General features: G+C 45.0%; 1 protein-coding gene across 5 annotated transcripts in view; it reads left to right on the plus strand.

The window, feature by feature from the left end:
- LOC125039115 (protein bric-a-brac 1-like) overlaps positions 1 to 8,643 on the plus strand; it is an 80,189-nt gene extending 71,546 nt beyond the window's left edge. For all 5 annotated transcript variants that reach the window (XM_047632857.1, XM_047632855.1, XM_047632856.1 and 2 more), the window contains exons 3-7: positions 1,263 to 1,480; positions 2,504 to 3,042; positions 3,187 to 3,677; positions 3,889 to 4,077; positions 5,622 to 8,643. In XM_047632857.1, the coding sequence (XP_047488813.1) occupies positions 1,263 to 1,480; positions 2,504 to 3,042; positions 3,187 to 3,677; positions 3,889 to 4,077; positions 5,622 to 5,863 (1,679 nt within the window). In that variant the 3' untranslated portion in view covers positions 5,864 to 8,643. The remainder of the gene's footprint in view (positions 1 to 1,262; positions 1,481 to 2,503; positions 3,043 to 3,186; positions 3,678 to 3,888; positions 4,078 to 5,621) is intronic.
- The last annotated feature ends 3,679 nt before the right edge of the window (positions 8,644 to 12,322 follow it).

A 12,322-nucleotide genomic window follows, 5' to 3' on the forward strand; every position in this document is an offset into this window, starting at 1 on the left:
CATTCTGTGTGTGTGTGTGTGTATGTGTGTGTGTGTGTGTGTGTGTGTCTGCATTAGTCTGTTTGTATAACTGTCTGCAACTGTAATTATCTTACGTACGTAAGTGAGGATAATACGTGGGATAGAAATCTCGCTTGACTTACCCCCTTCCCTTCATTCTCTCGCCCTCCCTCACCCCCTCCCTCTTTCCTCCTCCCTCTCTCCCCTTCCCTCATCCCCTCCCTCTCTCCCTCTCCCTCACCCCCTCCATCACCCCCTCCCTCTCTCCCTCTCCCTCACCCCTTCCCTTCTCAAATTTCCCCCCCAAAACCCCTACCACATTTCCCTCCCCCCCTTCACCCAACCCCTTCCCTTCCCTCCTCCTCCCTCCCCTATCCCCCACCCCCTACCCCTCCCCACTACACCCTCCCCCCACCCACACTCATTCTCCCTCTACTGCTCTTACCTGTCACCCTCCCTGCCTCCCTCTGCTGGAAGGGAATGACCGCACGGCAGGGTACACATTTTTCGATTAAAACTGGTTAAGCTTTTATTGCACGAAGGAAGCCGTTACTGTCCTTGACAGATTGTTATTGTTAATAATAATAGTAATGCTAATAATAATGATAATGAGAACGATCATATTTCTATTATTCTATTGTTATTGTTGTAATTATTATTATTATCATTATTATTACCATTATTAATATTATTATCATCATCATTATTATTATTGTTGTTATTGTTATTGTTATTATTATTATATCATGATTATCATTACTATTATTGTTGTTACCATTATCATTAATATTATGATTATCATTATAGCTATTATCATTATCATTGCCATTAGTGTCATTGTTCTTAAGATAATAATAATAACGTTAATGATAATTATAATGATGCTACTACTACTACTAATAATAATATTATTACTAATAATAATGATAGTAATAATAATAATAATTATAGTAATAATAATAATAATGATAGTAATAATAATAATAATGATAGTAATAATAATAATGATAATAATAGTAATAATAGTAATAATAATAATACTAATGATAATAATGATAATAATAATAATGATAATAATAATAATAATAATAATAATATTAATAATAATAATAATAATAATAATAATAATAATAATAATAATAATAATAATAATTACTATTCTATTATTATTATCATTATTATCATTAATTATTATTATCATCATCATTACTCCTGCACGCACCTTAAACGCATCCAAATGACCCCCTCCCTTCCCCCCCCAGGCCAGGTCCTCAGGGTCCACAAACTGGTGCTGCTGGCATCCTCGGCCCACTTCGAGCGCATCCTGCAGGCGTCGCCGGAGGGTCAACAGCCGGTCATCATCATGGACGGCACGAGATACGCTGACCTCAGGGCGCTGGTCGACTACATGTACCGCGGCGAGGTCAACATCGAACAGGACCAGCTGTCGTCACTGCTCAAGACGGCCGAGACGCTGAAGGTCAGGAGACGGTGGTAGTGGTAGTTGCAGAAGCGGTGGTAGTTGGGGTTGTGGTTGTAGAAGAGGTGGTTGTAGGAGAATGGTTGTAGGAGGGGTTGTAGGAGGGGTGATGAAAAGAGAGGGGATTTAGAGGTGTGATCTGTAGTTGTAGAAAGGGTTGTAGTTGTGGTGGGAGATTGGGAAGTGGTTGTGGTTGTGAGAAGATTGTAAAGATTGTAAATGTGGAGGGACTACTTGTAGTATCAGAAGGGGTTGCAGTGTAGTGGTAGAAATATTCATTGTATCTATAGAAAGTTTTGTAATGGTAGAATAAGTTGTTGTAGGTATGGTGGTAGAATGAATAGTTGTAGTTGTAGAAAGAGATGTTATAGTGATAGAAGAAGTGGCGCAGTTGTCGTGGTAGAAATAGTTGTAGTTGTTGAAAGGGTGTTTATATCAGAAGAAGTAATGGCAGAAGTTTTTTTAGTGGTAGTTGTAGTGGAAGAGAGAGAATGGTTGTATTTGTGGTGGTAGGAGGAAAAGGGGTTGTAGTTGTGAAAGAAGGGGTAGTTGCCATTGTAGAAATAGTTGTTGTAGTACAAGTTGTAGTAGAAAAATAGCTGTGGCTGTAAAAGTAGAATTAGTTGTGTAGGTTGTAGTAAGAGAGTAATTAAGTACTAGAAGTAGTTGACTGCATCGGGGTCACAGTCACGGCTGTTGGGCGAGCATTGGAGGCTACAAAATAGGAAGTTATAGTAACAGAAGTTAAATGCAGCAGGCCTAAATGTAGTAGCAGTAATAGTATTGTTACTACTAAATATTCTTTTATATAATTTTCTAATGAATTTTCTTCTTAATCAAATGGAATAGTCTTGCCTTCGAATAGAAGTTTTAGGCCAGAAATGTGCCTCTATCGCATCTGCGGGTTGTTATTTTTTCGTTGTATGTATTATTATTATTATTATTATTATTATCCTTCTTATTTATGATAATGATAATGGCGTTGTCGCTGCTGTTGTTGTAACCGTTGCCCGGCGCCCGCAGATCAAGGGGCTGGCGGACGTGGCCAGCAAGGAGGAGGATGACGGCGGCGGGAAGGAGCGCCTCCGGGACAACGGCGGCTCGTCCTCGACGCCGCCCCCGGCCAAGAGGCCCAAGCACTCGCCCGTGGACTCCGCCCTCCCGCCAGGAGGACCCGACATTCGCGACCACAGAGGGACCAACTCAAGGGACGCCCTCCGACCCGATCTGCGCGACCTGCGCGACCTGCGCGACCTCCCCCACTTCAGCATGGTCCCCAGCGGCTACTCGCGGCGGCCGGCGTCCCCCCCGGCGCCGCCCCTGCCCAACGCCGCCTCGCTCACGCCGGCGCGTTCCCTCCTCTACACGTCCTCGCTCATGTCCCGCCCGACGTCCAAGAGCCCCGGCCCGCCCCTCCCGGCCCCGCCCTTCTTCCCCAGCGGCCTGGTGAGACCTCGGTCCCCGCACCCGCAGTACGACCCCACGGCGGGCTCCAGCCTCCTGCCGCCGCGCACGTCGCCGCAGTCGCCGGTGCCCGACCCCAAGATGGTGCAGCAGCTCGGGTGAGTCTCATGGACTACTCATGGTAATAAATATGGTGAGAAAAAATAGGTAGATAGTTTTAACGATGTCTAAATATCAAATGTTCCAATAACAATGGCTGAGATTTTAACTGATTAACGTGGTGTTGTTTCTTTCGTCCTCAGCGTCCCTCCCTTCGGCCTGCCCTTCTCTCTGCCGCTCCTTCATGATTCCAAAAAGATGATGGAGAGAAACGCCCACAAACTGGCGCCCACGTCCCATTACGACGCCCACGACGAGAAGGACCGCCCGCCGCCCGTGTGGCCTCCGCGGGGCGCCTCCGACCTCGAAATGGAGCGGGAGCGGGAGAGGGAAAGGGAGAGAGAAAGGGAGAGGGAGAGAGAGCGGGAGAAGGAAAGAGAACGGGAGAGGGAAAGAGAGCGCGAGAGAGAAAGAGAAAGAGACAGAGAACTGGAGAGGGAACGGGAGAGGGAGACTCAGCGATTATTAGACCGCGAAAGAGAGAGGGAAAGGGAGAAAGAGAGGGAAAGGGAAGGGGAGAAGAACATTCATAACGAGACCCACAACGGCACGAGCGGGAAGGACCCGGATCGGCGGCAGGAGGACGAGAAATCCTTCAGTCCCAAGGACAAGGACGACCACTCGCCCTCGGGAGGTGAGCGCCCTATCGCCTTCGACTTCTTTTTATTCCTTCACCCATTCTAGAAGATGAATTTAATTCGGATTAACGTATCTGGCCTTTTAACTTCTACCTATCTATATATCCCTTAGCTGAATGTTGATGCTATTTCTTTTAGATATCATTCTTATTATGCTTATCATCCTCCCTATTCCCTAACCATCACCGCCACCGCCTTTCCCCCTAGACTCCGTGATCAGCAAGACCGAGCTCCTGACCCCCGAAGGTGATGTGGACGAGGACGACGACCACACCAACAACACCACCACGACGACCACCACCACCACGGGTCGCGACACCACCGCCTCGGAAATCACCACCACCGGCTCCCGTCAAAGGAACCTGTCCACGTCCTCGTCAGGCAACACGTCAACAGGTAGGCGCGGTCGGCGAGAGGCCTTCGACGTGCCTGAGGAAGGGAAGGGGACGCGAGGCCTGCGGGTCGGTCCTCGACGTCCTCCTCTTTTTTCCCCTCTCTTTTACTCTTGCATTATGAGGGGGATGAGAAGGGGGGAATGAGACAGAAAGGGGGTTATTTCCTATTTGGTCTCTCCTCCTTTTTCATTACTCGTTTCTTCTTCTCTGTATGTTTGTTTGTTTGTTTTCTGTAGCTTTTAAGGTTTTTTTATTTGTTTTTTTCTTTCTCTGTGCCTCTGCTTTGCTCTGCACTTATGTAGAATTACCTTAAATTATTTTCATTTGTTCTTTTATTTTTGGTCAATTTCTCCTATTCCTTTTTTTCTTTTTTTTTTTTTTTTTTTTTAGAGAAATGTGATTGTTAGCAAAGGAGTAGGGAGTGAAATTAGTGATGATTAGAATGCATGGTTTAACTTTTATGATTCTGTACAGTATTGTATTATGATTTACTTTTCTAGCATTTGTTTAAATTCTGTAGATTTTTTTTCTGATTCTAGTTCGATTTATTATAATTTTATGCACATATTTTAAGTTTGTAAAAAGATTAGAATAGAGAATAGAATGTAGTTTATATTATCTCTGAGACTTGTGCTTGAACCCTCTAATCTGCCTGCTTAGAGAGCACTTGCTTTGGGCTTGTCCGGTGCATGGCGCTGCATGTTGCATGAAAAGGCGAGAAAGAACACCACAGTAAGAGCGACCTGTGAGCCTCAGGTCAAGGTACTCGGAGAACCAGTCTAACCTGTGCCCCGCCCCCGCCACGCCCCCGGCCACCGCATGGCGGGCGGGCGGCAGCGCCTGGGCGCGGGCGGCATCTTGACGCACTAAAGCCTCGGGTGGCTGCTTACTGGTGGTGTTGTTTCTTGCAGAGTGTGTGGTGTGGGGCGAGGGGGAAACAAGAGGGGGGGCGCCCTCCCCCCTGTTAGAGGGGGGTGAGGAACCCCCCGCGCCCCCTGGAGGGTGGGTGTGCTCCACCTGTGGGCAGGGCCACGCGTCCCTGGCGGAACTACGAAGCCACTGGTCCGAGCACGCCCGCGGGCGGCACGTATGCGGGTTGTGCGGGGCGTCGTACTCGGTGCAGAGCTCGCTGGCGCGCCACGTCCGCACCGACCACGCGCAGCGGCGGCGAGTGTTCACCTGCGCCCTCTGCGGCTCCACCTTCAAACACAACTTCAGCAGAAACTTGCACCTGCGGACCGTGCACAGACTTAACATTCCAAACAATAGGAAGGCAGATGCCCCCGCCTCTTCCAGCCCGTAGCACGAGGCCCGTCCCTTGTAGTGTAGTGTAGTGTACGTAGTGGAGACCCAACGTTGAGTTTGCTGTTTCTTTATTGCTTTCTGCCTTTTATTTGGTTTTATGTAGATTTGCTTTCACTTTTCGTACAGTTGAGTTTTGTCTTTCTTTTCTGGATTTTGTTTGCATATGCATTTGCTTCTTCACTTTTTATTTTCGTGACGTGAGGGAAGCAAGGTACTGATTTCCCTCTGTGTTCCTTTCAGCTGAGTTGGTGAAGTGCCCTTACTGCCCCCGCTCATACCGCCACCAGAACAACCTGCGGACCCACATCCGGTGTTTCCACAAGGGCGTGCGGATCCCGTGCCCGATCTGCCACCGCGGGTTCACCCGCTGGTTCACGGTTCGCTGCCACATCGCGCGCGAGCACCAGAACGTGGACTTCTCCCGCCCGGAGGCTCTTCCGGCCCAGCTGCGCCGCGCCCTGTACCCTCCGTACCCGGAGTAGTGGCCGTCCGTCCCCGATCACGTCAGACTCCTGCCCCGGCTGTCGCTGCCCACGACGGCGCCGCCGACGCAGGGCTCCCCGCCGTCCTCGCCGACGCCCCGCCGGCCAGACGACGCCCCCCGCGCAGAAGGGGGCGGGGTCGGGGGAGCCCGCGGCGAGAGTCCGAGTGACGCGACGCGGCGAAGAGTCTGGGTGATACTTGGTGCTCTGTGTACAGAACGGCCCCCAAGGCCTCGATGGTATCCATGTGTACAGCTGGCCGAGCACCAGACGACGACGAAGGACCGCCCGGGTGCTCGCCAGCCTCCAGTGTTGTTGGTATGCTGTAGGCGACGCTAGTGATAGTCACACTGTGGACTCGCGCTTGGGTCTTTAGCTGTGCTTGTGAAGCACGCTAAACTGTGTTATGTATGGTCCATGGCCGGTGTTCTCGTAGCTTCAAGTGTGCTAATATCATAACCCCAATACCATAGTGTAAGCGTGGAGTCGTATTATGGACCTTGTTAACTGTAGGTTTTATTTGAAATGGTTATATTTTATAGAAGATTAATCACGAACCCAAGAAAGGGAAGGTATGTTTCTTCTGTTCATAATCTAGTGAATGATTTCTGGTGTGGGTGCCTTATGCTCAACAAAGCAAGCATGCACAAGATGTTTGTAGATGTACAGTATTATTTTTATAGCTGCCATCATTATCCCTCCAACAAAGCACGGGCGGTCAGAGCCGGGGAAGCAGGGGTCCCTCACAAGGACCTCATCCCTGAAGTGTGTCAGGGAAACCAAAAGGGCAGGGAGGGACCTGGTTATCAATGTTCCTCTTTTGCGAATGCGGCGTCGAACTTTCTCTGCGTAAGCAAGGCAAGTTTAGCATTTTTTTTTTTTTTTCGTTTTTGTATAGCAGATGTTGTTTTGTCTGTGTGTTCATGGGTCTACCTCCCTGCCCTGGGTATTGCAGGGGACGAAATACTATATATATATGTCTAAAAAAAGATAAAAAAAAGAAGAAAACCCTGCATGAATTATAAGAACAAGTTACTCAGGTATCCACGTTGGGTCAAGCACCCGGTCTTATCTACCTCATGTTTCGTATCCTTCTAGTTGTTATTGCACCTTTGCCAGCTCACGCGAAGTTTCCTTTCCTGGAGGAAGCTTACTACACGCCTCATGATATAGCAGATTTTAGTACCCCATGACTCTGTTGGAGTATCTTCCAGGTCAAACGTACAAAACTACAGAAACTATATTTTCTAGACTCGGAATCTGGAATTGCTGACGTGTACCTTAGTCAACTAGGCCTAATGTATGACTTGAATGCTCATGGATAAATCAGTACTTAGTCATAATGTAAAAGCTGCGGAATATTTATTTAGTGTTGCCGAGTAGTTGCCCCGCAGTCCTATTGAAGCCAAAGCAATCTGAAAAAAGAAGAAAACGAAAGAAAGAAAGAATTAAGAAACAATCAAATAACGTAAGACCGGACATCATTATGGTGTTCCGTCGCGTCACTGTCAGCCTATCAAGTTTCTTCAGGGATTTTAGAGAGAAAGAAAAATAGAATATATAAAAAACAGAAACTATAACGAGCTCAGGAAACAAAGACGTGTACCCATACCTCCTCCCCCTCTCCCCCTCTGCTCCTTTCAGCGTAGTTCGTAAAAAGAAAAAGAGTAAAATGGCGTAGTTCGAGTAAAAACAAACAAGCAATGCAAGAACGAGATTTCGATGTCTTTTTAGAATGACAACAAAAGAGATAGGAGAGATTTAACGAAACATTTTCTTTCTTTTTTCTTTGAGGAAGAAATCAATCAGCGTTGCATTTCCTAGTTGATATACATAAATATATATATATCTATTTTTCTCCGTGTAGTAGTTTGACGTTGCTCAAAGAAGAGGATGCATGACACTGACCCATCCAACGATTTTGGTGATAAGGGTGCTCGAGATGCGTTTTTTATCCCCCCCTCAAAAGTTCCGCCCCCTCTCGCCCCCCTCCACTCACTCAAATATTTTTTTCGATTTTAGAAAAGATTTATATCATTGACCTTTCAATATTCACTTCACAGCGCACGTAAACATCTATTTCCTTTTCGTTTCTTTTACACTTTTGTTTGTTTTTTCTTTGTTATTCTTGATTATCAAGTTATCATTCACCCGTTTTATTATCTTGGTTTTAGTTTCTCTTCTCCACCTCCTCCTCTTTCTTCTTCTCTCTCTCCTTCTTCTTTTAATACTGAATCTTGTTAAAAGTTTTTTTTTCTTTTTTTTTTCTTTTTTAATCATCATTATCATCTCAGGACAGCCAATGTTCATGACCAAATGTTATACATCAGTTCTGTTTGATTTTCTAAGTCTTTTTCTCCTTATCATTATTATTTTATCATCACCATTATCTTCATAATCGTCACCATTATCATTATCATCCTCATTATCTCTATCATCGTTATTACATCCCCCCCCCCCCGGCCCCACCTCAAGAGTCTACCTAAATATAACAATTTAATTAATTTCCTTTGTATCCCCCTCACTGCCTCTTATAAATACAGCTCATAATGCAGTGTTTGTTTGTTTGTCTTTTCTTTTCTTTTTCAATCACATTCCAGTGAGCTTGGGAATGCATTAGTGTCCAGGGGTCTCACCTGGCACACGGAAGGACCCCCACCATGATTTGGGAAATGTATGGGGCGCAGTTTCTCCCCCCCCCTCCCCCTCTCTCTTTTTTTCCCCTCCTTTCCCCCTCTGCCCCGCTCTCTCCTCTTTCCCTCCTTTCCCCCCTCCCTCGCTCTTTCCCCTCTCCCTCCTTTCCCCTTCTCCCTCGCTCTCTTTCCCCTCTCCCTCCTTCCCCCTCTTCCCCGCTCTCTCCCCTCTCCCTCCTCCCCCTTCCCCTCCTCTCACTCCCTCTCACCTTCCTTTGCTTATTGTATGTAAGGGGGGGGGTGAAGGGGGGGGGGAGAAGCTGTTGCCTTGGCCTTGGAGACGATGCAAACGTAAGATAAGAAAGAAGAAAATGCAAGAAAGAGAAGAAAGAAAATAAAGGAAAGGAAGAAGGAAAAGTGCAGTTCGTTCATTTTGATGCGATTTTTTAAAATTGATTTATTCATTTCACTGTTTACCGAGCGAGAATATGAAAACCAAACTAGATTTATTTTGATCATTTCAATTTTCCAAAGAAGAAGAAGAAGAAGAAGAAGAAGAAGAAGAAGAAGAAGAAGAAGAAGAAGAAGAAGAAGAAGAAGAAGAAGAAGAAGAAGAAGAAGAAGATAAATAGAAATAGCACTAGAAGAAAGAAAAAAACACAAAAGAATTCATAATAACTATAATTCAAACAATAAAAAAAAGCAAGTAAAAAAAAAAAAAAAGCAAATATCAAAATTGAGAAACGCATTAAAGCGACCAATCTCGAGATCAAAATGACCGAACTCCTCTGCAGCGTCTCGTGGGAAAGCCAGGACGGGACTCAAGGCTCTCTCCGGTGGGGGGGGATGCGGAAGGCGCCGGCTCGACTCCCCTTTGGGCGGAGGCTCTCAAGACGCGGCATCCAGAGGGGGGAGGAGAGGGAGGGGAAGGAGGGGGGGGGGGATGCTTCTGTTAGGAGGTGGACGGCTTTTCGGATTTTTTTTTTTTTTTTTTTTTAAGTCTGATATGTTTTTTTTATTTGTTTTGTTCATTTGTTTATCTGATTATATAATATTTTATTTATTACTATTTTTTTTTTTTTGGGGGGGGGGGTCAAGTAAGTGGTTTATTAATATTTATGTTTCGTTTGAGTCTTTCCCTTTATTTGTAGTTGGTTTTATTTTCATTTTGATGATTTTCTTTACTCTTATCATTATTACTATTATCCTTATTGCTGCTATTGCTATTATTTGATTACTATAATTTATCATCGTCCTTATCGTTATTACTATTATTATTCTTTTTATCATCATTATCACCTTTTCTCCCGATTCTCTCGCCTCTGGATGATCGCCTTTGCTTCGCCAATTAGTTAGATTTCCGATAAACTCCTTCAGTATATAAATATATAAATAGGAATATATATATCATTATATAACTGTCGTACTGTTGTTACTTACCTCAGGATTGCCGATACAAACGTGAACCCTTTTGTGAATGTTTCTTATTTTTGTGTAAGTTTGTTGCAATATGTGTGTGTTCATTATAAGTTGATGTATAAACTTAGTTCTAGATGTGACTTTTACATAGCATTAATTACTACAAAGGACTTTAGTCAAGAGGACCACACGAATTTCTAGGCTGAAGTGTTTTTTTTTTTGTTTTTTTCTTTCTCTCCTTCTGACTTTTATCCCCCCCCCCTTTTTTTTCCTTTCCTTTCTTCTAATTTCTTTCATTTCTTAAAGAAGAAAAAAAAGAGAGGAAAGGCTGTAAATGTAAGAGGTTAGCAGTCATGACTTTTTAATTTGAAGGAAACTTTCGGACCAAAAAAAAGAAAAAAAGAAGAAAAATGATTTTAAAAAGCTTTCCTCTCTTCTCCGTCTTTGTTACGTCATCTTAATAACGTCATCCCGTCTACCCCAAACTCCCGCTTACATTATTTATATATTTCGCATCCAATCTCATTTTCTTCATCAACGGCGGAGAAATTTGCATTTTTTTCTTCTTTTTATCTCCCATTCCGTTTCCTCCACCCCTTCCTCGCCACCTTCCCTCTTGAGATCTACCTCGATTCACACTCTACCTCTGTCGGTCAGTATACATCACGTTCCTAACATCAGTAGCGAGTACAAGCGTAGAGAGTCTATTAACCTTCGAATACATTGTGATACAGCCAGCCCGGTGTGGGCACAGCCAGGGTGTGTGTGGTCCTCACGCTAGTGTTATCACATAATATATATTATATATAACATTAATTTCCACATGTTCCTCATATTTAGCCAAACGATGTATGTACTATGCGCTCCCCGTGCTCTGACCTGAAACGTGGTATGTTAACATAATACTTGACCTGTAACGGACATGGCCCGGTGACCCGATCACAGTCTCCCTCACCAACCTCCTTCTTGACGTTGCCTGTCACCCCCTCCCTCAACACGCGCTCCCTCTTCGCTGTCAAAGGCCAGTATGTAATATAATTGTTGTTCTGTGAGTCTGACACTGGTTTTACAGTGGCGCTGGGGAGGTGTGTGAAGCTTCGACTTTGTGATCGAGTTGCCTTGTGGCCGGCCTGCTACAGACGCCAAGCTACAGCTCACATTTTAACAAGTATACAATAGTCATTTTTCAGTACAAACAATAGTACTATATCTGATCTACCTCACATTTTTAAGTTCCGAAGGCTTGCATCATGTTTTTTTCCAGATTTATTTTAATATTTATGTGCCCAATGTTGAGGGTGACTACAACATATGTGTGTTCAATGTTACCGTCAGTATATGCAGTCAGTGTAGACTGCCGTGTGTCTGCTCACTGCATGGAGGAGTACTCATTTATCCTAAGCAGCGTGGATACTGGCGGTTCAAGGTGACGCCCCTGCGCGGAGGGGCGAAAGCAGTCGTCCTCGACAGGTGGCATCCCGCACGTACACTGTCGGACAGATGAGACGCTCTCCCAGGCCAGCGCTGCCGCTCAGTGTACTCCGAAGGTGAAGGAACAAAGCGTTGGACGGCAGAAAGCCTGCCGGGTGACTGTCTGGTGTAACCGGTCGTTAAGCAGCGGCGGGACGACCTTCTCCACCGGGTCGAGCCGCTCTAGCTTGAAGCAAGAATGGTGTGACCATGTAAATATATCGCGAGGCCGTGCTGACGTCTCGGCCCTGCCTCCAGGTGCTGACGCTCGCTGACGGACTGACGACTTGACGTAGGAAGACTTGCAGGTCGCGTGAGGCGGAGGTTTCCGATCCCAAGAGACGGGATGTAAATTAGTGTGTACGAACATACTGCTCTTCAGAGGGTCCTCGGCCTCTGACTAAACCCTCGAAGGGAAGCATTCAAAGGCAGGAATATTTTGGTTGGATTCATTTGGCAGGAAGGATTGAGCGTTTTCGAAACCGGTGCCGTTAAAAAGGAATCTTTTTTTTGTTTGAAAATAGCACCTAATGTTCAAAATAGGCTATTATCACTGACTTAAAGTAGAGTAAATCGATGTATGTCTGTTAGTAAGCACGTCATACTTTTTAAAACATGACATTTGGTAAAAAGTCATGAAAATAATTAGATAAGGCAAAATTTAATGTAATATTAATCGTTTTTTTTAATATAAAACCCGGAATTTGGACGGTGAGACGGTCGGATTGCTGGTTGAAGTCGAAATTGGTTCTCCACGAAGCAAAGCTGTCTAAATCATTTTCTAAATTGTTCAGAAAAAAATATAGGTATTTTGATTCAAGAAAATGAAAAGGCTTAAATGTCACAAAACTGATGATAGATTTGACACGTATTTTAGCTTGGTGAAAAACACAAAAAAACAAAAACAAAAATAAACATCGACTGACTTTAACTAGCA

Source organism: Penaeus chinensis, chromosome 26 (assembly GCF_019202785.1).
Source record: "Penaeus chinensis breed Huanghai No. 1 chromosome 26, ASM1920278v2, whole genome shotgun sequence".
Lineage (NCBI taxonomy): Eukaryota > Metazoa > Arthropoda > Malacostraca > Decapoda > Penaeidae > Penaeus > Penaeus chinensis.